The 23,451-nt window shown below is 42.6% G+C and overlaps 1 protein-coding gene across 1 annotated transcript in view; it reads right to left on the reverse strand.

The window, feature by feature from the left end:
• The window catches only part of kiaa0586 (KIAA0586 ortholog), a 210,980-nt gene that overhangs the window by 130,304 nt on the left and 57,225 nt on the right, over positions 1 to 23,451 (reverse strand). Inside the window, exon 8 of the mRNA XM_028822337.2 lies at positions 8,837 to 8,957. Coding sequence (XP_028678170.2) covers positions 8,837 to 8,957 — 121 coding nt within the window. The remainder of the gene's footprint in view (positions 1 to 8,836; positions 8,958 to 23,451) is intronic.

Here is a 23,451-nt window from a genome sequence, read left to right on the forward strand (position 1 = left end):
GGGGATACGTTCCAAGAAATCCCAGTGCTAAACGAAAGAGTGTTAAACGAGGTCCTCTTAACATGTAAATAATGGGGATGGGTGAAACAGGACAGAGAATAAAAAAGCTTTATCTTTTTTTTTTTGTTTTATTTTGTAACACGTATAATTAAATACTTTTTTATTACACTAATTCTAGACATTTTTTATTGCTAATATCGATTTGTATTCATAAATCATTCACGAAAATCAAAAATATTCAAGAAAATACGTAAATTTATGTTGGTGATGAGGAAGGTGAGGAAGGACACTTTTTGTTTTTTTTGTGAAGAAGTCATCTAACATCGTTTGTGTTTTTCTCTGTCGTTCAGCAAGCAATTGTCCATAGCCAGACATCACATCGATGACACTTTGTCTTACCTTTGAACTTCTAGCAAAACGTGGATCGTTTTGTATAAACTGAACATTGAAAACCAATTCAGCAGGATACTTTCATCGTTCAATGATGGCTCTTAATGCCGCTGGAAATGCTTTCTGTTTTTAAATTGATGGCACTATCCTGGAGGAGCTATGACATTTTCACTGGTGTCGCCTTTTTCATTCTGAATGTGGTTAAAAATTGAGTTTGTCTTTTCCATTATGATTGCTTGGCTTAATGGCACCTTGCATTCGACTTCATCGTCAATCCAGATGGAAAGTTGTTTTTTCCATTTCCTAAATCGCATTGCTTCTGGAACAAGTCATTTTTGTTGCAGAAGTCGTTGTGGTTGTAGTTGTTGATGAAACGATTTTCTCTTTATTTTTTAAAACTGTTCGTATTGTTCAAGTTGACCAATTTAATGCAGTGCTGATATCAATTTGGCATTCACCTACATCTAATCATCCAAGCACCTGCATTTTAGTTTCCGGCGAAATGCTTTTTCTTGTCACTTTACATTCTTTTTCTCATTTTAAAACTAAAATAATTATTTATTACAGTAAAATAAAATGTTGTGTTTATATCCTTACACAATAATGTCGATGACCAATCATAAATGAACAGTGACGCAGCAGGCATACGTAATGTACTGCACTGATATCAAACGCGCCGCGAGACTGCATGCGAGTATCTAATCAAGTCGTGCGATTGCAGCAAAAACCGAGCTTTTATGTGACTACAAAGTGAATCAATGAAAAATTAGAATTCTAAAGAAAACCATGTGATACAGAGCAGCGTTAAGCGGGGTCTTACTGTATTGAGTATGGAATGAGCTTGACAGTTTAGATAATCAAGCTGGCCTGTCTGGTGCGGTGGGTCCAGTGTTACAGCACCCATCTGACATATAAACGCTGTGACAGTTAGGGGGCGCTGTCGCTCCCTTGAACCCTCGGACACCACGCCAGACACCAGGTAAAAGTCCAATATGACTTTATTCGGACAATAATAAAGTGCACAAAGCACCTACACTCCACAATACTCATAAACAATATAATCCAATCAATAAACAATCCTCCATACTCCCAGACGCGTTGCCACCCTTCCACCCAGCTCAGCTCAATGTCTGGGATCTCCCACAGTCCTTTTATAGTCCGTGACCCGGAAGTGCTCCTGAACTCCTGTCCATGTGACTTCTTAGCACTTCCGGGTCAGATCCAAAAGTCTTCTTTTCATCCTGAAAGCACGTCATTCCAGGTTTTAGGGCACGTAAGAGTCTCTGGGCCTCCCTGCAGTGTCCTCTAGCGGCCCCCATGGTATCCAGCTGGGCTGTGGATAAAAACTCCATTGTCCAGGATTCCCTGCTGGCCTTCAGGGCACCTCCATGCTGCAGGGAGGGCTCCATCTGGCGGCCTGGGAGTATTGGCCGGGATGAAAGGCCGGCCATATCCCATAACGTCTATGCATGGAAGAGTGTGTGTGTCTGTCTGTCTGTCCGGCCCAGAAGTGAGAGGTGGAGTCTGGGTAAGAGCTCCACCTCTGAGGAAACAGAAAATTTGCTTAGCCGCTAATAACACAAGCGAGGCGAGCACGTCAGCAAAATGAAACCACAGAAGAAAGACAAAGTCACTTCGCAGCCAACATTGGCAAAACGGTATCCCTTTTACTTTTTCTCCCGCCGCTAACGCACAAGCGAGGCAAACACGTCGGCAAAATGAATCCTCTCAGGAGAGAGAGAGACCCCCAGAGTCGTTTCTTTCAATTACCTGACATCTCTACATTTCAGTTTTTTTTTCCTGACGATCTCAATAGTTTTTTTACATCACGGACTTACACAGCTAGTTCTATATAAAAAGGAGTGGACGCCACAATCTTCTGAATGTATTTTCGGTCTTTCCGTCCCACTTCATATATCTTGAAAGTGGAGGTGTGCTGCACAATATTGGGGGGTCAGCTCAGGTCATCACATATGTCGGAAAACATTTCAATGTGAGAATCCAAAACAAGACAGTGTGGCTTATCAGTGAGGATTAGTATCGATACCTCCGGTGGCATCATTTGGGTGTCACCTTGAGCATCACACACATATAACACTAATATCACCTTAGCTTCTTCACCAAGCAATACGTGGCAGGATTTTAAATCACCTGTAGCTCGCAAACTGCTAGAACTATTGACCTGAAATTTGGTACACATATACTACGTGACCTCTACTGTCTGCTTTTGGGGTGATTTTTATTACTCTTTTTATCTTTATTTTATTGTAGAATCAACTCTCGGCAGCAGGGCGGCAGTGTGGCGCAAGCGTACGGGCGCCGTTCTCATTCCCTAATACCTTCGCCGTCACTTCCTCTACTTCTTCATATCTTAAATCATTCCTGAGGCAGATTGAAGACTTTAATCAGTTTTAACACAAAAAGATGCCACCAAAAGAAGAGAAGAAGCGGGCCGCTAGGATGGTGAAAGGAAGAGCTGCTCAGGAAGCAGAAAGCATTTCAACCTCTGAGCAAACGAATGGTAAACGCACAGAGAAAGAGGAGGAAAACTAGGAATGGTCAAGTCGAGTGTATTCAGCACATTAGTGCTCTGTTACTGGTATATATATATATATATATATCATACTAATATCACCTTAGCTTCTTCACCAAGCAATATGTGGCAGGCTCCATTCACAGAGCCTTTGCTGTTACTGAGCTGACATGACAACCCCCCCTACCCAATACACATCCACTTCCTCACATATCCGACTTCTATCCCGGCGTCTCCAAAACAATCCACATCCGTGGCGCTATCCATGTGGAAAATCTGTTTGCGACTCTCTGCAGTCAATCGCACGGGTTAATTTTCTGCTTCCGCTAAGCGCCTGAAAAGCTGCCAAACAAAAGAATTCTGGGAAACACAATCCGGCCAAGTACAAGCTGCCAGCATTAAGCAGTCCTGACAGCTCTGCTCCTTGTACGCTTGGCAGCAGTTCAAAGTGCTCTTTCATTCGGAGTGCTGGCAGGCTGCCATGTGCATGCAGATTTACTTTAGCTGCTCTCATAAGGAACTGATAAATGCCGCTGACGTTGCCATGGGGATAAGAGGCTATCAGAATGGCCTTGTGATCTACGGCCTCTCACGGCTGCCTGGGCTGCTTTTTCTTTTTTTTTTTTTGCCTACTTTAAGACAGTGAAATCATAAAAGTTCTGGGAAGCATTAACCCATTCAGACGCAGATTTCTGCCCTTTTAGAAATCCCAACGCTTAACCGTGTTATGAGAAAAATGACAGACAAACTTCAGGGTATACAAATCTACTGTCCTGACTGATCTGCTTTTGAAAGGACAAGCGTCACTCGGGAGTGATGTGGCAGGAGGCGGAGTTTATTTACCAACATGAGGGTAATCAAATAAATAAATAAATCACAGAAACAAAACCCCTCAGGAACCCCACTAGGGCTGCAATCCCATCATCACTCCATGTGCTGTTTACAAAACACCACGCCAAGGGGGAAGGGAGAGGCTCACGTTACCCGACTGCGGACAAATGGCTCAAGTAGAGAAAGTCCCAAGAATGCCTCCTAGACTGATGCCAGGACTGCAAGCCATAAGCAATGATGAAAGAAAGAATGACAAAAATGGAGACTAAGTAGACACGAATGTTTGAAAGGGAGTCGGGTGAACGCCAGCTGGTATTCTGAACTCACATTTTTTTTCCCCACTGGGATAGAGGGCACCGCTAGAAGCTGGTGATCTGTTAAGTTTGGCAAAGAAAGGGGGCACACGCTGGTGCCTAAAATATTCAGTGTCTTGGGTTTTTCACTGTCTACGTGTGAAGTCAGTCTACTTGTTCATCCTGGATTGGCGTGTTTTCTCCTCCCATCCCTCAAAGATGTGAAGGCTGGGCTACCTGGCATTTTGAAACTGGTCTCATTGTGAGTGTAGGTAAGAGCACGTGTGTCCTATCTGTATCTGATTTTTATTATGTTTTATGTCCATCTCCTCCCACACAGTGGCATAGATTAAGTTCATGCCACTCGGGGCGGGGCGGTGCTTCAATTTGCTGCCCACCAACATATCTGAATATGTTAATCTACAGTCAAATGAAAAAGTTTGGGACCCCCTCTCAGCCTGCATAATAATTGACTCTCCTTTCAACAACAAAGTTAACAGTGGTCTGTCTTTCATTTCCTTGGAACATCTGAGTACTGCGGTGTTTTCCGAACAAAGATTTTTAGTGACGCAGTATTTAGTTGTATGAAATTAAATCAAATGTGAAAAACTGGCTGTGCACAAATGTGGGTCCCCTTGTCATTTTGCTGATTTGAATGCCTGTCACTGCTCAGTGCTGATTGGTTGATGAGCTCGTTAAGCCATGAACTTCACAGACTGGTGTGTCCAATCATTAGATATAAAGGTATTTAAGGTGGTCAACTGCAAGTTGTGCTTCCTTCCCTTTGACTCTCCTCTGAAGAGTGACAGCATGGGATCCTCAAAGCAACTCTCCAAAGATCGGAAAACAAAGATTGTTGAGTCTCCTGGTTTAGGGGAAGGCTACAAAAAGCCATCTCAGAGGTTTAAACTGTCAGTTTCAACTGTAAGGAATGGAATCAGGAAATGGAAGGCCACGGGCACAGTTGCTGTTAAACCCAGCAGGTCTGCTAGGCCAAGAAAAATACAAGAGCGGCATATGAGCAGGATTGTGAGAATGGTGACAGACAACCCACAGATCACCTCCAAAGACCTGCAAGAACATCTTGCTGCAGATGGTGTATCTGTACATCGTTCTACAATTCAAACATCTGTATGGCAGGGTGATGAGAAAGAAGCCCTTTCTGTACTCATGCCACAAACAGAGTCGCTTGTTGTATGCCAATGCTCATTTAGACAAGCCAGATTCATTTTGGGACAAAGTGCTTTGGACTGATGAGACAAAAATTGAGTTATTTGGTCAGAACAAAAAGCGCTTTGTATGGTGGAAGAAGAACACCGCATTCCAAGAATAACACCTGCTACCTACTGTTAAATTTGGTGGAGATTCCATCATACTGTGGGACTGTGTGGCTAGTTCAGGGACTGGGGTCCTTGTTAAAGTCGAGGGTCGCATGAAATCAACCCAATATCAGCAAATTTTTCAGGATAATGTACAAGCATCAGTCACAAAGTTGAAGTGACACAGGGGTTGGATATTCCAACAAGACAACAACCCAAAACACAGTTCGAAATCTTCAAAGGCGTTCATGCTGAGGGAGAAGTACAATGTTCTGGAATGGCCGTCACAGTCCCCTGACTTGAATATCATCGAAAATCTATGGGATGATTTGAAGCAGGCTGCCCATCAAATTGAAATGAACTGGAGAGATTTTGTATGGAAGAATGGTCAACAAGACCTCCATCCAGAATCAGACACTCATCAGAGGCTATAGGAGGACAGCATCTAGAGGCTGTTAGATTTGAAAAGGAGGCTCAACTAAGTATTGATGTCATATCTCTTTTGGGGTGTCCACATTTATGCACCTGTCTAATTTTGTTATGATGCATATTGCATATTTTCTGTTAATCCAATAAACTTATTGTCACTGCTGAAATACTACTGTTACCATAAGGCATGTCAGATATTCAAAGGAAGTTCAGCCAATGAGAACCAAAAATCCAAAGAATTAAGAGGGGTTCCCAAACTTTTTCATATGACTGTATTTAAACAGAAAATTAAAATGACGTATATATAAAAAATTAAGATAAATTTTGTATAGATTTATTCATATATAGAGATACAGCAATAATTTTTCACATATAATTATTCATAAGAAAGCATCAACTAGACAAGAATATCGTATAGACGCACTGATAAGCCGTGTTCTGATTATTAGTTTAATATAATTAACGCTGCAAAAACCAAAACCAGTGTAGTGTACAAGTGATAGGTGGGGATGTTTTCTGTGCAGAGCAACAATGCATTCAGATTGATAACGAAATTAAATTATAAATTCTATATTAGTTGTTTATCTTCCTAGCAATTATTAGCAGTGCAATGTTTATGTTTATTTTTGTTATTGCCTCATAAATTTCAACTGCTGTGTCTGATGCTGTCACAGAAGTACAGTCTGAAAATATTTTTGAACCATTTGTGGACAAAAATCAGACAATTTTACTTTTTTCATTCATGAGTGATATTCTTCCGAACCCTGCTGCTTACACACGAATTGTACTGAGCCTTTTGGCCAATAATGCCGCCCCCAAAAATGTGGGACCACCCACTCCACCCATCCCTAGCTATGCCACTGCTCCCATCCCTCAAGGATGTGAAGGTTGGGCTACCTGACATTTCTAAACTGGTCTCAATGCGAGTGCAGGTAAGACCACATGTGTCCTACCACAGACTGGCGCCCTATATGTTTCTTCCCATGTTTTGCATCCAGTGCTACCAGGATGGGTTCCTGCTAGTGACAATACAATACAATTTATTTGTGTATAGCCCAAAATCACACAGGGTGTGCTGCAACGGGCTTTAACAGGCCATGTTTTTTGACAGCCCCCCAGCTTTGACTCTCTAAGACGACAAGAATAAACTCACAAAAAAACCCATGGAAGGAGAAGAATGGAAGAAAACTCAGGAAACGCAATTCACAGAGAGAGAAGCATTTCCAGGTAGGCTGGGCGTGCAATGAGTGTCAAAAAATGGGGGTTAATACAAAACACAAAAGAAAACACAAGTGGTCCTCCTCGCAGATCTTGATGGCCAATCTGCCATTGCCACTTGAGGAATACAATACAATAATACAATAGTATTGTGAATTTCCCCTTGGGACTAATAAAGTATGTATGTATGTATGTATGTATGTATGTATGTATCTATCTATCTATCTATCTATCGCAACAAGTACAGAGCACAATGCTAGAGTAGATGAAATCACAAATGAGGATTCAGATTCAGAGTCCTGGAGACCTCGGCCATCATGTTCTTGGTATGCAGTGGTTAGTACCTACCAAAAGTGGTTCCAGGAAGGACAACCGGTGAACCGACGACAGGGTCATTGGTAGCCAAGACACAATGATGTGCATGCAGGGTCAATGTTACCCCGTTTGGGGAAGGGCTACAGTAACACAAAATGCTAAAAAACTTCATGCAGGCCAGGAGACAAAAGTGTCAGAACACACAGTGCACCGCAGCTAGCTGAAAAGCCGCACACCGGTCAGAGTGTCCACGCTTGACGCCTGTGCACTGCCAAAAGCACGGACAATGGGCACGGGTTAACCCTTCACACATTGCTGGCTCCATCACATAGCACGCGATTGGCTGTCAGAAAAAGAGGAGAGTATGGAAGTGCTGGAAGATCACCACTCAGTCGTTATGTGTGACATGGGCATGTAATTTGACACGGTGCAGTGACAAGATCGGCGACCGTGCTTGGCAAATCTGTTACATATTCCATAACAAAAAGTTGTATAACGTGACAGTGGATGATAACATATATACAAGACTGCAAAATTGTTACAACCTGCTTTATATATGAGTTTAATGCAGAAAACAAGGTCATTCCACAGGGTTCACATACTTTTTTTTTTGCCACTGTATGTATGGATTAGTTCACAAAGAAAAATCACACATACAGAACAAGGCGTCAAGTGGTGTTAATTGAAATTAGCACATAAAGGACCTTTAAATCTGAACTGGAAGTGAAGAGTTAAAATATGTAAATGACTGAACGGCGTGTCCTCATCGGTCCTCCAAAAAAACCTGTGCAGTGTTCGTTACTGACGTTAGCCTGTGCGGCTTCAAGTACGCACTTCAGCACTTTATTTGTCATGTCCAGTAGATAAATGGGAGGAGGATGCAGCCACTTGCGCGTGTCTACGCAAACCTTGCCAAGTTTGTTCTTGTGAATGTTGTTTAGTGTTACCGTCCACTGCAGAAACTCAAAGCCTTTGATTGTCAAAGTTCTGCTGGCAATGTCATTGGGGTTTCATTCAACCTTACAGATTCATAGATTAGTGGCTTCTAACCGAGCACTCTCCATTTTGTCATACTTTTTGGTCAAAGTGAAAACAATTCTTACTTTAAGGCTGTTGGCCATGTTCGACCATTGTGTCATCGTCCTCAAGAATTGCCATGATAAAGGCTCATATAAACACTGTAACCACCCAAAAAGTTATCAGAAAACCAGAACAAATATGTAATGTGGAAGTGTGTGCTGGAAAATCACCAGACCAGTAAGAGTTCCCTGTTGAGGCCCCTCAGGAGCCCGTTGCTTTTGTTGGTGACCAGCCACATATCTCTAGCCACATTGGGAATGCTGAGTCGTAACACAATATCTGCACAAATATCTCTACTTGCATGTCCGAGTGAATGCCACTTGAAGAATCCGACCGCGGCCTTCACTAATCTCTAGTCCATCACTTCAAGCTCTTTATTATTAAATTACTATTACTATTATTCTACTTATTATTATTATTTTTTTTACCTGTGTCTATCAGGGGAGTTGTCCACAGCTTCCATGGCAGCACTCCTTCCCTTCCCGAAATGTGTCGGTGGTGTCGCTGGAACATCCTGATCAAAGATCTCTTCCAAAGGTCTCCCGCTTCCTGAAACAACAAAACACTTGAGATGAAGCACATGAAATTTCCTGCAGTAAACAAGGCCTGCTGGGCGCCCAGTGGCATGCCGCAAATCACAGCAAGTCCAGCATTCCTGGCCGATCGAGAAAAAATCCACAAGCTGGCGCCTGGCATTCCACTTTCTTCTTAGATGTAGGATTTTTATATCTTGCAGAACTCTGCCTGATTCATCTTGGGCTTGTGCTCATTAATATAAGATACTATAATTTATCACTTGTTAATTTGCAGATTGTATGGAACACCATGTTTAAAAGAAATCTACATGTTTAAGATGGGGAAAAAAAAATGAAACTAATAAATAAATAAATCTCTCAATTATAATAAAAAAAATCCGAGACGTGATTTCCTCAGAGAGACACCTTCACATCCCGCGAGACGAGACTTTGTGCCAAGAGATTTAACCAGGCCCGGGGCCGGAAATAAAAGACAAAGAGTAGATGACAAAGTAGAACGTTGTAAAGAATTTAAAAACGTTGGCGCGATACACAGGCACAGCAGGTCAGAGATAATGTTAGTATGAAAATTCAAAAGTCTCAAAAAAAAATGATAGTGCAAACAAATGGAAATTATTACTCTGTGAAATAACGGCACAGCGAAAAGAGATCAAATACAGTATATTGTTCAGATTTAAACTTTAAGTCAGAGACTTGATCATCTAATTCGTGTTGCCATCAGGGAAAAGTCGTGTTTCTTCCCAATGAAGAGGCCTATCTGCGAGAATTAAAACATTTGTTGTTTGGTGAAAGTGAAATTCACAAACGTGAGTGGCAGAGACGCGAAGAGGCTGGTGCATACCGTAGGCTGGGGGGTTGGCAAGCAAAGTGAGCAAATAAATAAATAAATAAATATGAGGGGGAGTCAAGTTAAAGATAGAAAATGAGATTTATCAGAAAATGGAACAAACCTTAACAAAACTGATCCTGTCAGTCATTTCTCAATGGAGTCTCGACCCTTCTCAAGGCACTTGCGCCACCTGCCTGGCAGTGCCAGCAGAATAAAAGGTTTTTTGTCTTGTCCTCGCTGTTAGTGGACTCCATTAAACATGAGCTTTTTAACAGCACTTTCCAACGGAGCAGCGAGAGGCTTGTGGTGGCTCAGTATCTTTTATACGCGGCAGATTACAATTCAAGTGATGTGAAAATGGAATGTGTGTTAGTGGCGGAGGGTCTGTGACTAATTGCTGTTCAATTTTTTTAAACATAACATTTTTGAAAGTATTCCCAACAGAGTTGTATCCAATAATTAGCTATTGAAAAATAACTATTAATACAAAATGACCAATACTAGCTAACATCAGCATCGATATTGCCATTTGAAAGGAGAAAAGGAACCGAAATAAGTTGCCCAACTAGCTATTAATATTAGTTAAAACACAGTCATTCATTAACATTATATAAATAAGTAAGAACTGAGAAAGGAATTAATATATTACACTGTGTGCCCAATTATTAGGCAAGTTGTATTTTTGGGATTAATTTTAATATGAAACAAATACAGTGCCATCAGTCAATCCAAAATGTCAATAAACCTGAATGTTATGCAAAGGAAATATGAGTGAACATTATGAGGGGAATACACGTGTGTGCGCAACTATTAGTGTGCAGAATTATTATGCAACTAAATCAAAAACTTACATTTTCCTGATCTCCCGTGTTTATTTTTATGTTAAAGTAAGAATAATAAACAAAACACATAATTTCCAAATAAACATTTCTATGACCAATATAGCGCCCCTTCGTTTCGATAACAGCAATAAGCCTTCCATTCATGGAGTCTGTTAGTTTCTTGATTTGTTGCCGATCAACTTTTTGTGCAGCAGCAACCACAGCCTCCCCGGCTCTGTTCAGAGAGGTGTACGGTTTTCCTTCCCAGTAAATCCCCTTTTTAAGAAGGGCCCACAAGTTCTCAATAGGGTTTATGTCAGGTGAGAAAGGGGGCCATGTCATTATTCTGTCATCTTTAAGGCCTTTACTGGCTAGCCATGCAGTGGAGTACTTTGACGCATGTGAGGGAGCATTGTCCTGCATAAAAATCACGGACCTTTTGAAAGATGCTGACTTTTTCCTGTACCGCTGCTTGAAGAAAGTGTCTTCTAAAAACTGGCAGTAGATTTGGGAGTTGAATTTGAGTCCATCTTCAACCCTAAAAGGTCCAACTTGCTCATCTTTAATAATACCAGCCCATACCAGTACCTAACCTCCACCTTGCTGGCGTCTGAGTCGAAGTGGAGCTCTGTGCCCATTACTGATCCAGCCACGGGCCCATCCATGTTGTCCATCAAGTGTCACTCTCATTTCATCAGTCCATAAAACCTTTCAAAAATCTGTCTTCAGATACTCCTTGGCCCAGTCTTGACGTTTCAGTTTATGTGTCTTGTTCAGTGGTGGTCGGGTTTCAGCTTTCCTTACCTTGGTCATGTCTCTGAACACTGAACACCTTGTACTTCTCGGCACTACAGGTAGGTTGTAGTTCTGGAATACGACAGCACTAGAGGATAACGGGTTCCTGGTTGCTTCACGTTTGATTCTTCTCAAATCTGTGGCAGTTAATTTGCGTCTTTTTTTCTCAACACGTTTCTTGCAACCCTGTTGACTATTTGCAACAAAACACGTTGATGGTTCTATGATCACACCCCAATATCTTAGCAATTTGGAGAGTGCTGCATCCCTCCGAAAGACTTTTTACAATTTTTGACTTTTCAGAGTCAGTTAAATCTCTTTTTTGGCCCATTTTGCTTGAGGAAAACAAGCTGCCTAATAATTATGCACACCTTGATATAGAGCAGGGGTGCCCAACTTCAGTCCTAGAGGGCCGCAGTGGCTGCAGGTTTTCATTCTAACCCTTTTCTTAATTAGTGATCTGTTTTTGCTGCTAATTAACTTCTTTTGAATTAATTTTATTTGACTTGGTTTTTAAGAAATGTTTCCCTGAATTTCTTCATCATACCTCTGAATTGCTTCATTTCTTTACTTAAATGGCATCCAAACAGAAGTGAAATGTGAAGTGAGGGAGCCAACAGAGGACCAGCTAAGTCAGGGGCTCAAACTCCAACCAATTTCACTCCAAGCAGTTGTTTAATTAGGCGCAGAGTCCTGTCGTTAATTAAACCCGTTCTTTAATTCCATGGCTTGTTGCTGCTCTCATTGTGCAATAGCAGACATTTCTGAAATTGTGAATTTTCTCTTTTCTAAGAGCAGATCAGCATTCCTGAGACCTTCACCTTTCTTTATTTTCAGATTTTGTATGACGGTTTGCTTGCCATGTTTTGGCTCATTTTGTATCTCATTATTGTTTGGCTCCTAATTAAGGAAAAAGAAACCATTAAGGAGTCTGAGTGTTCAAGAGCAAGTCAATTACAATTAATTCAAAAGAAGTTAATTAGCAGCAAAAACAGGCCACTAATTAAGAAAAGGGTTAGAATGAAAACCTGCAGCCACTGCGGCCCTCCAGGACTGGAGTTGGGCACCCCTCATATAGGGTGTTGGTCTCCTTAGGACACATCCTCCCTCATTACACAAATACACATCACCTGATATGCTTAAATCAAATAAGCATTCAAGTTTATATAGCTTGGAGATGGAATATATGCTTGAAAATTATGATATGGTCAAAATACTCACTTCCCTAATAATTGTGCACACAGTGTATAAACTGCTCAAAAAAATGAAAGGACCACTTTGAAAACACATTAGATCTCAATGCTGGCCATCTTTACTGCTATGGACTGATATGGTGATGTGTTAGGAACGAAAGGATGGGAATGAAAAGGATCAACCGACAGAGGACTCAAAGACACCCCGAAAATCAAAGGGAAAAAAATGATGCGGCAGGCAGGTGAGTCCATTTGGCCGAAATTTCATTGCAGCAACTCCTAATCGTACTCAGCAGTTTGTATGCCCCCCAACAACGTCCTAATGAGACAACGGATGGTGTCCTGGGGGATCTCCTCCCAGATCTGGACCAGGGCATCACTGAGCTCCTGGACAGGCTGAGGTGTCGGATGGACTGAAACATAACGTCCCACCCAGAAGTGTTCTACTGGATTGAGGTCAGGCGAGTGAGCATGGGGGGTGCCAGTCAATGGTATCAAGTCCTTCATCCTCTCGCCACATGAGGCTGGGCATTGTCATGCACAAGGGGGAACCAGCATAGGGTCTGACAATGGGTCCAAGGATTTCATCCCGATACCTAATGGCAGTCAAGGTGCCCACCGTTGTCTAGCCTGTAGAGGTCTGTGCGTCCCTCGATGGATATGCCTCTCCAGACCATCACTGACCCACCACCAAACTCGTCATGCTGAACGATGTTACAGGCAGCATAACGTTCTCCACGGCTTCTCCAGACCCTTTCACATCTGTCACATGTACTCAGGGTGAACCTGCTCTCATCTGTGAAAAGCACAGGGCACCCGCCAGTGGTGGACCTGCCAATTCTGGTTTTCTATGGCAAATGCCAATCAAGCTCCACGGTACCCAGTAGAGGACATCGGGCCCTCAGGCCACCCTCATGAAGTCTGTTTCTGATTGTTTGGTCAGAGACATTCACACCAGTGGCCTGCCTGCCTGCTGGAGGTCATTTTGTAGGCTCTGCCAGTGCTCATCCTGTTCCTCGTTGCCCAAAGGAGCAGATACCAGTGGGTCCCGCTGATGGGTTAAGGACCATCTACAAGGGGCCCTGTCCAGCTCTCCTCAAGTAACTGCCCGTCTCCTGGAATCTCCTCCATGCCCTTGAGACTGTGCTGGGAGACACAGCAAACCTTCTGGCAATACTACGTATTGATGTGCTGGCCATCCTGGAGAATTTTAACTACCTGAGCCAGCTCTGTAGGGTCCAGGTATGGCCTCATGCTACCAGTAGTGACGCTGACCGTAGCCAAATGTGAAACGAGTGGCAAAACAGATGAGGAGGGAAAAATGTCCACCTGTTAAACCATTCTTTTCTGATTTGGGGGTCGTCTCATTCTTGCCCCCCTCTAGTGCACCAAAGCAGCTGAAACTGATGTACAAGCCCCTCTGCTACTTCACTGATCAGATCAATAGCCCACAAGTGTCACTGACTTGATGCTATACTCGGATTCAAAAGTGGTCCTTTCATTTTTTTAGCAGTATATAATAGATTACAAATGGTCCAAGATGGGCAAGATGATTAGGGACTTGCCACGATTGTTTGTGTATAATTGGGACTGAAAGCTTGAGGCTTAAGCCACTGAAGCCCCCAACACCTCTGTCCATTTTTAAACCCATCCTGTGTTTATATCAGTTTGGACAGCTGCGCCTTTCCAGTGTTATTAATTAGTTCAAACGCCACTTGGCTGCAGGATGATATCGTCAGTTCTTTACAACAATAATCTGCAGATATTATTATTCAATTAATTCAATGAATATGTGCTCACATAATTGCTTTCTCCTTCTCCTTATTTCCAGAGAAGTGACTCCTTTTGTACTCTGTTAAAGCACCAGGAGAGGGCGCTGCTGTGTGAGCCATTTGTGCCCGTGTACTCTGCCCAGTGTTTGACTCGCTTGTGTTGGGCACCTGAGTGGCAGTCAGAGGAGCAAAAGAGGAAAAGACACAAAGGATACGAGTTCAAGCACAAATGTCTCAAGGCAAAACTGAAACGGGAAACCGATTCCTAGTTGCGGTCGCTCAGAATGTTTCGTTCTTTTAAAATGGATGGCTTAGCAAATTCACCAATGATTTTTTTTAACAATTTTACAACTATGTACAGCTCAATCTGTTTGAGATATTTGTACAAAAATTAAACTCTCTTGACAAATCTTAACCAAAGTTGTCTCTGGGATGAGGGTGGCGTTGAGTTGTTTCATACGAACAGACAGACGTTATATGTGAATGCACCTAAAAATGGGTAACCGGGCAGATCTAACTAACTATACGCCAGAAAGCTTATCGTACATCACAGGCAAATTCTTGTTTCGGCTGCTCCCGTTAGGGGTTGCCACACCGGATCATCTTGTTCCATATCATCCTGTCTTCTGTATCTTGTTCTGTCACACCCATCACCTGCATGTCCCCTCTCACCACATCCATAAACCTTCTCTTAGGCCTTCCTCTTCTCCCCTTACCTTACAGCTCTATCTTTAGCACCCTTCACCCATTATACCCTGCATCTCCCCTCTGCACATGTCCAAACCAGCGCAATCTCGCCTCTCTGACTTTGTCTCCAAACCGTCCAACCTGTGCTGGCGAATTAATGGGAGCAATTATTAAGAAAAAGGCTGAGCAGCACACGACAAGAACAGGAGTGTTAGGGAACGGAAACGGAGGCGGTCGTGTTTTATTAACATGATGGAATTCTATGAAGGAGCAACAAAAGGACCTGATCAAAGTGATGAATACAATATTATTTATCTTGACTTCCAGAAAGCACTTGATAAGGCGCCACATGAGAGGTTGGGCATCAAACTAAAAGAGGTGGGAGTGCCAAGTTGGCTAAAACACAGAAAGCAGAAGGTGATGGTGCAAGGAACCTTATGAGACACAAGTGGCTGATGTTAGAGTGGTGTCCAGCAGGGGTCAGTGCTGGAGCATTTGCTATTTTTAAAATACAGAAACAACCTGACATAAACAACAAGATGGTTACATTTGCAGATGATACCAAGTTTAGTGGAGTAACAGATAATCTAGAATCTGTTGAATCATCACACAGGGACTTGGATACAGGAGCACACTAGCTTGGGCAGATTAAGTGTTTAAAAAAACGGCATTTGTACCATGGATTGAGGCTTTTACTTTAAAAGGAGCTCAACAAGAACGTGGGAGCACAGTTGGAAATGTGTTAAAGATACATTTCAGACATACACTAGCAAGTTTTTCTTCACACTGAGAACCACAGACGCATGGAATAAGTGACCAAGTCGTGAGGTGGAGAGCAGGAGACATGTCTAGAGGCATTCAAAACTCAACGTGATGTTACTTCAGAACAATTATGTGGAAACGCCTGGTGAGCTTTGTTGGGGTGAATGGCCTGTCCTCATCCAAATATTTCTAATGTCCTAACGAACAAAATGCAAGTGGCTTGTGCCACCACAAGGTGTAAACAATCAGTTTCAAGGAATGACTTGAATTTTGGTAGATGGAGCTACAGATTTGCTGATAACTGGATTACTCAAAACAAGTGATAAGAGAAAGGTTTATGTATAATATACACACACAAACAATCTTTAAAATACAGGCAAGTGCACAACAGCATAGACAAATAGATATGAAAGGCGATAGATAGATAGATAGATAGATAGATAGATAGATAGATAGATAGATAGATAGATAGATAGATAGATAGATAGAAGGGCGGCACGGTGGCGCAGTGGTAGCGCTGCTGCCTCGCAGTTAGGAGACCCGGGTTTGCTTCCCGGGTCCACCCTGCGTGGAGTTTGTATGTTCTCCCCGTGTCTGCGTGGGTTTCCTCCGGGCGCTCCGGTTTCCTCCCACAGTCCAAAGACATGCTGGTTAGGTGGATTGGCGATTCTAAATTGGCCCTAGTGTGTGTGCTTGGTGTGTGGGTGTGTTTGTGTGTGTCCTGCGGTGGGTTGGCACCCTGCCCGGGATTGTTTCCTGCCTTGTGCCCTGTGTTGGCTGGGATTGGCTCCAGCAGACCCCCGTGACCCTGTGTTAGGATTCAGCGAGTTAGAAAATGGATGGATAGATAGATAGATAGATAGATAGATAGATAGATAGATAGATAGATAGATAGATAGATAGATAGATAGATAGATAGACAGGAAAGGCACTATTTAATAGATAGATAGATAGATAGATAGATAGATAGATAGATAGATAGATAGGAAAGGCACTATATAACAGATATATTAATTTTAGTATAGTCAGCAGGATAGATACTGTAGATATGAAAGGCACTATATAGCAGATAGATAGATAGATATGAAAGGCACTATATAACATAGACAGATATATTAATTTTAGTATAGTCAGCAGAATAGATACTGTAGCTATGAAAGGCTCTATATAACAGACTGACATGCTAACTTGCTGTGACTAATGATCAGAATCCTGGATTTCAACACTTTTTAATATAATTTGGCACTGCTATGGGTAATACCTCGTCACTCTGTACCAGTGAGGTGGGAAAACTCATCCTGTTTATTTCAAACTCTCTTCAGGCTGAGCAGTGCCTCCTATTTTCAGTCCACTGGGTTTCAAGTTCCAGTCGCTTATCAGGAAGAATTTGCCCTCAAGCAGTTAGCTTTACCTGAGCCTCAAGCGATTGAGTTCCCACAGTCTTTTAGTCACAGTCTCTGAAGGTCAACTGTAACTTTGCCACCTAAGGTCATATCAGAAGTTAGGATAGAAAGCAGAGAGCTGTGACTATTTTTAAACAATGACTGACAGAAACCGGGTCATCAGCAGCCCAACTGGTATTTGCATTGGCAATGGCAGCTTCTGTGGCCTTGCCAGTGACACTGCTTTGCTGACAAAGGGTATGTCTGACAGGTATGACTTTGTTAGTCTTGGCAACAGCAGGTCCAGCTCAGGGCTCTGTCCTCTGCTCTTCTGTATTTATATGCTTCCCCTTGGCCATATTATTTGTAACTTTGGACTGGGTTATCATTTTTATGCAGATGATACTCAAGTCTATTTCAATGTTAAATGTGAAACTTCATCTGGGCTTTCTCAGCTCACAACTTGCCTCAGTGAAATTAAAACCTGGATGGAGCAGAACTCTTTAAAAATTAAACTGCAACAAAAAGGAAATCTGTAAATCGGCACTAAAGCTCAACTTAAGAAAATGAGGTCCTTCTCAGTCACTCTTGACAGTGATCTCATCTGACCTTCTTCTAATCCAAGGACTCTTGTTGTCATTGTTGATTCCTCCCTTTCTTATTTCGCCCATATAAACCACATTAAGAAACTTTCCTACTTCCACCTCCGTAGCATATCTCGTGTTTCCTCTTCTTTTCTAATGCAGAGAAACTTGTCCCTGCTTTTCATCACATCCAGCATCAATTATTGTAACTCTCTACTGGCAGGTGACGCTTCTAATCTTATATGACAGCTCCATCCATCCATTATCCAACCTGCTATACCCTAACTACAGGGTCACGGGGATATGACAGCTCTGGCTGAATCAAATCTCTGCTGCAAGAGTCCTGACACGAACCAGCAACAGTGAGCACATCACACCCATCCTGCTTTGCCTTCACTGGCTCCTCATGTCTTACAGGACTGAATATTGTCACACATGTGTGTGCATGGATGACAGCTAGAGGGACCAACCAAAGGTAATTCCATGACAGGAAAGGGGGCGGCAGGGTGCGCTAATTTTTCCTCTGATATTCCTGCAGATCAAATAGTCTGATGATGTCACTTCTGGTTCCGACCCCCTGAAGACGTCACTTCCGCCGACCTGCCTTAAAACCCCAACAACCTCCCTCTGTAATCAGTTCGATCTTGGACTCAATTCTGTACACTTTGCATTTTGCAGCCGGTGATCAAGTACACGGGTGGCTACCCCAAACCTTTTTCTGTGTGTCTAGTTGTATCATATTCACATTATAAACTTCTATTATTAACCTACAAAGCTCTAAATGGCCTTGCGCCGGACTACATTAGTGACTCTCTCCATCACTCTGCTCCTGTTCGCCCACTAAGCTCCTCTGTTTCTGACAATCTTCTTATGCCCTTCACTAACCAGCACTCTGTGGGTGACGGGGCCTTCAGCAGTATAGCGCCCAGACTTTGGAATGACCTCCCGAAATTAAGGAAATCACTCGACTCCATTCTTTCTTTTAAAAAAAAATAACTTCAAACTCATCTGTTCAGGACGGTGTTTAAGTTAACCTGTGTGGTGGATGGCCGGGACGCCCATTTGGCACTGGATCCGGGGGAGCAGCCATGGGATGCACACTACATCCCTCGGAACACTTGGTGGCAGCCCCCCTGGGTTGCATCGAGGCCACAATTATTTTACACTGGAGCTCATCCCTGTTGGGCTCCGTGGCCACCACCAGGGGGAGCTGCACGGCTTAACGAGCCTGTGTGGACTGGAAAGCAGCCACACCCGGAAGTGCAGCCTGAATCAGGTTATCTATCACCTGAAGCACTTCCGGGTGGGCTATATAAGAAGCCAGCAGCCAAAACTCCAGGAGCCAGAGTTGGGAGGAGGAGGAGGAGTGGTGGTGATGATGAAGAAGATGAAGAGTGTGTCATGTCTGGGCGCTTTGCTTTATTTTGTTTGGTGTGCTTTTGGGACTGTGTACTGCCACAGGGACGACGTGCCCCACAGGTGAAGAAAATAAATCATTTTGTTTAGTTTTCACGTGCCTCCGTTGTCAGTCTGTGTCGGGTCGGGCGCCTATATAGCGCCTTTCACACCTGAAATTCTGCCCCCTCTTTCAGTCTTCCTCTCTGTCAACATGCTCAGTATAATTTGTGTGTGTTTTGTATCACAACTGATGTTATTTGCTAGGCTTTTCCTTTAGTATTGAATTTAATATTTTGCTCTGGTTTATTGTTTTTGATTCTATTTAATGCATTTGTATCAATCTGTTTTTAGTGTTCTATTCAGGAAATACAGCACCCTCCACAATTATTGGCACCCCTGGTTAAGATGTGTTCTTAGGCTTCTGATAAATCCCCCACCCCCCCCCGAAATGATATATAGATCGATATAGATAGATAGATAGATACTTTGTGAATTTCCCCTTGGGATTAATATACTCCAGCAGCACCTTACTGATACAAAAAACAATATTAAATTAAAGATTGATAATAATGCAGGTAAAAACAGACAATAACTTTATATATTGTTAACGTTTACCCCCCCGGGTGAAATTGAAGAGTCGCATAGTTTGGGGGAGGAACGATCTCCTCAGTCTGTCAGTGGATATAAATATAAATATATATTATATATAAATATAATATATTTATATAATTTATATAATATATATAAATATAGGCTTACAACACAAAAAAGAGAAAAATACAATCTTTAATTGCTGTCTGTATGTCTGTCGGCTTTTCATGAGAGAATTACTTAACGGATTTAGATCGGGTTGTTTTCTATAATTTGCTCCAACATTCCGGTTGATTTCGCAACTTCTCTCATCGTGCTAACAATCACAGTTCGCTTGCAGGAGCAATATGTTGGCGCTAATCCGAGACAGAGGCTGCAGGCCCAGGGGAGGGAAAAGCATGACGTCAGGAGTGGCCCTCCTCGCTGTTCTGTTTCATTAATACGCGGGTGAAGCCGCGAGGGACGGCTAGTTGTTTATAAAGGGTGAGTAAATCTTGATCTAAGTCACAAGTTGACCATCTAAGCTTAATCTATGTCACAAGTTGAAAATCACAACGTGCTTACACTAATAACACACATTCAATTATAATAATAATAATTAATAATTCTTTGCATTTATATAGCGCTTTTCTCACTACTCAAAGCGCTCAGCAATTGCAGGATAAGGGCCCAATAGAGCAGAGTCCCTGTTGGCATTTTACGGGATTCGAACCGGCAACCTTCCGATTGCCAGTGCAGATCCCTAGCCTCAGAGCCACCACTCTTTTAATGTTTTTATTGAACATGCCCATCAACCTTTCACAGTATTGGTATTGAAAGAGCAAGTGAAGCCTTGGATTTAATAACTGGTCAAAAGTCCGTTGGCAGCTGTAACTTCTAAAAAGTGCTTCCAGTAGCTAAGGCTCAGTTTATTTTGCGACTTATCTCATCGCGCTAAGTACCAGAGTTCGCTTGCGGTACCGATGTATTTATGCAAATCCAACAGCATGGTTGTGTGCCGAGAGCAAGGGGGCGGGGCCTTCCACATTCAAGTCTCTCTATGTTGCGCCACGTGTTGGAGCGCACTTCGCCTCCGCTTAGCTAGCGATACCTGTTTGTTCAGCAGACATTATCATCTACAGATTGTTAAGGAGTAACATTTGATGTTTTTGAGAGAGACAGAGATCAGAGCTCCATGTGTTTTATAGGGTAGCTGCTGATTGCCAGAGATATCACAGCCATGTGCCCGTCAGAGCTGAACACGATCAGATACAGTGCCAACGCCTATCGATTTTTAAAGTCAGTCTTGTTTCATTACTATGTAGGCAATGCCACGGGGTACAGCTAGTGCATCTATATAACATACTAGCTGTGTAAGCCTGTGCTGTAAAAACCCCGGGGTCCTAGAAACAATTGACATTGTCAGAAAAAAAAAAATGTAGAGATGTGCTGGCATGGCTTGTGCAATAGCAGCTAAACAACTTTGTCTTTCTTCGCAGGTTTCGATTTCCCGATGTGCTGGCCTCGTTTGTGTATCCTCAGAGGTCGAGCCCTTACCCCGAGACTCCACCTCTCACTTCTGAGCCAGACAGACGGACAGACACACTTCCACATGTAGACGTTTATATATAAGATGAGTTTCACTCTTTGAATTGAATTACTGAAATAAATTAACTTTTCGAAGATATTCTAATTTATTGACATGCACCTGTATATAAATGTGGACGACACCATTGAGCTTGGTGGCTGTACTATGAGAAATGAGAAGTCAATCAAAATGACACCTTTTATCGGCTAACTGAATGGATTACAATATGTAAGTGTTCGAGGCAGCTTAGGCAACTTGTAAACAAGTTTAACAGTTGATGCCATTTCTAGTCATTTAAAGTGAAGAATGAGAACATAACAAATGTAACTGAAGGGCCACTAGGAGATAGTCAGTGGGGTGTAGTGACTAAGTGTCGGACTCTGAGCCATAAAGATGCTGCCTTTGACTAATCACATCACCCTCCTGCCTGTGCTCCAGTTGTAACAATATAATCAGTAAAGCGCTGTATAATATCCTGAGTTCATAAGTTGTTTTGGATAAAGATGTCAGCCAAATTTGTAATGATAATAATAATAATAAGGTAATGGCAGCATTGTGTAGCACACATAACTTGTCAGACGCACCAAGTAGCTGTAAAAAAAACAATCCCACAACCCTCTGGTCTGTACGCTTTATCCAGTTTCTCCCAATTTCTGTTGACTCCTCTCATTCTATCCCCCCCCCCCCCCCCAATTTCAGTCTTTTGATGTTTCAGTTAACCCCCTGGGGGCTTGCTACTAATGTGACTGCAGCATGCTAAGGGCTCACTGACATCATGTGTTACTATAGCAACAGTGGCAGAAAAAAGGTCCTTGTTTGAAAGTGCCATGTGACAGTCACACAGGTAGGGAACAATGATTGCATTTCACTGAGGTAGTGGAGTCAAAGGGAAAAAAAAAAAATTGGCGGCTCATTCTTGGCTCGCTCTTTCCTTCACGCATAAAACATGGGAGTAAAGCAAACAAAAAAAAAATCCAACGACGTGAGCAAGTGTGGCACATTTCTGCTTTCTGATGGAGATCTAACTAGAGGTCTGCTTTCACACTCGTGCAGGTACCTGCGAGGACTGCACATCCTAAGTGATGTGTTCATATGGACTATGCAAGTAGAAGGACACACATGGACACTCAGAAACCATTTAATAAGGTGCCACCTGAGAGGGTGGGCATCAAACTAAAAGAAGTGGCAGTTCAGGGTGAGGTTTTTAGATGGATGCAGAATTGGCTCAGGCACAGGAAGCAGAGGGTGATGGTGCGAGGAACCTCATCAGAACTGGCCGATGTTAAGAGTGGTGACCAGCAGGGGGCAGTGCCGGGGCCGCTGCTATTTCTAATTGATATAAATGATTTAGACAGGAATATAAGGAACAAGCGGGTTAAGTCTGCAGATGATACCAAGATAGGTGGATTAGCAGATAACTTGGAATCCATTATATCATCACAGAAGGAATTGGACAGCAGAAAGGCTTGGGCAGATTTGTGGCAAATGAAATTTAATGTCAGTAAATGTACAGAATTACACATAGAAAGTAAAAATATGAGGTTTGAATACACAATGGGCAGTCAGAAAATCGAAAGTCCACCTTATGAGAAGGACTTAGGAGTCACAGTGGACTCTAAGCTATCGACTTCCAGACAGTGTTCAGAAGCCATTAAGAAGGCTAACAGAATGTCAGGTTATATAGCGCCTTGTCGTGTGGAGCACAAGTCACAGAAGGTTCTGCTCAAGCTTCATAACGCACTGGTGAGGCCTCATCTGGAGTCCTGGGTGCAGTTTGGGTCTCCAGGCTACAAAAAGGACATAGCAGCAGAAGAAAAGGTCTAGAGAAGAGCGACACGGCTGATTCCAGGGCTACAGGAGTTGAATTATGAGGAAAGATTAAAAGAGCTGAGCCTTTACAGTTTAAGCAAAAGAAGATTAAGAGGTGACCTGACTGAAGTGTTTAAAATGATGAAAGGAATTACTCCAGTGGATTGAGACTGTTATTTTAAAATGAGTTCATCAAGAACACGGGGACACAGTTAGAAACTTGTGAAGGGTAAATTTCACACAAACACTAGGAAGTTTTTCTTTACACAAAGGACGATAGACACTTGGAATAAGCGACCAAGTAGTGTGGTGGACAG

The sequence above is a fragment of the Erpetoichthys calabaricus genome, chromosome 16, assembly GCF_900747795.2.
Source record: "Erpetoichthys calabaricus chromosome 16, fErpCal1.3, whole genome shotgun sequence".
Taxonomy (NCBI): Eukaryota; Metazoa; Chordata; class Cladistia; order Polypteriformes; family Polypteridae; genus Erpetoichthys; species Erpetoichthys calabaricus.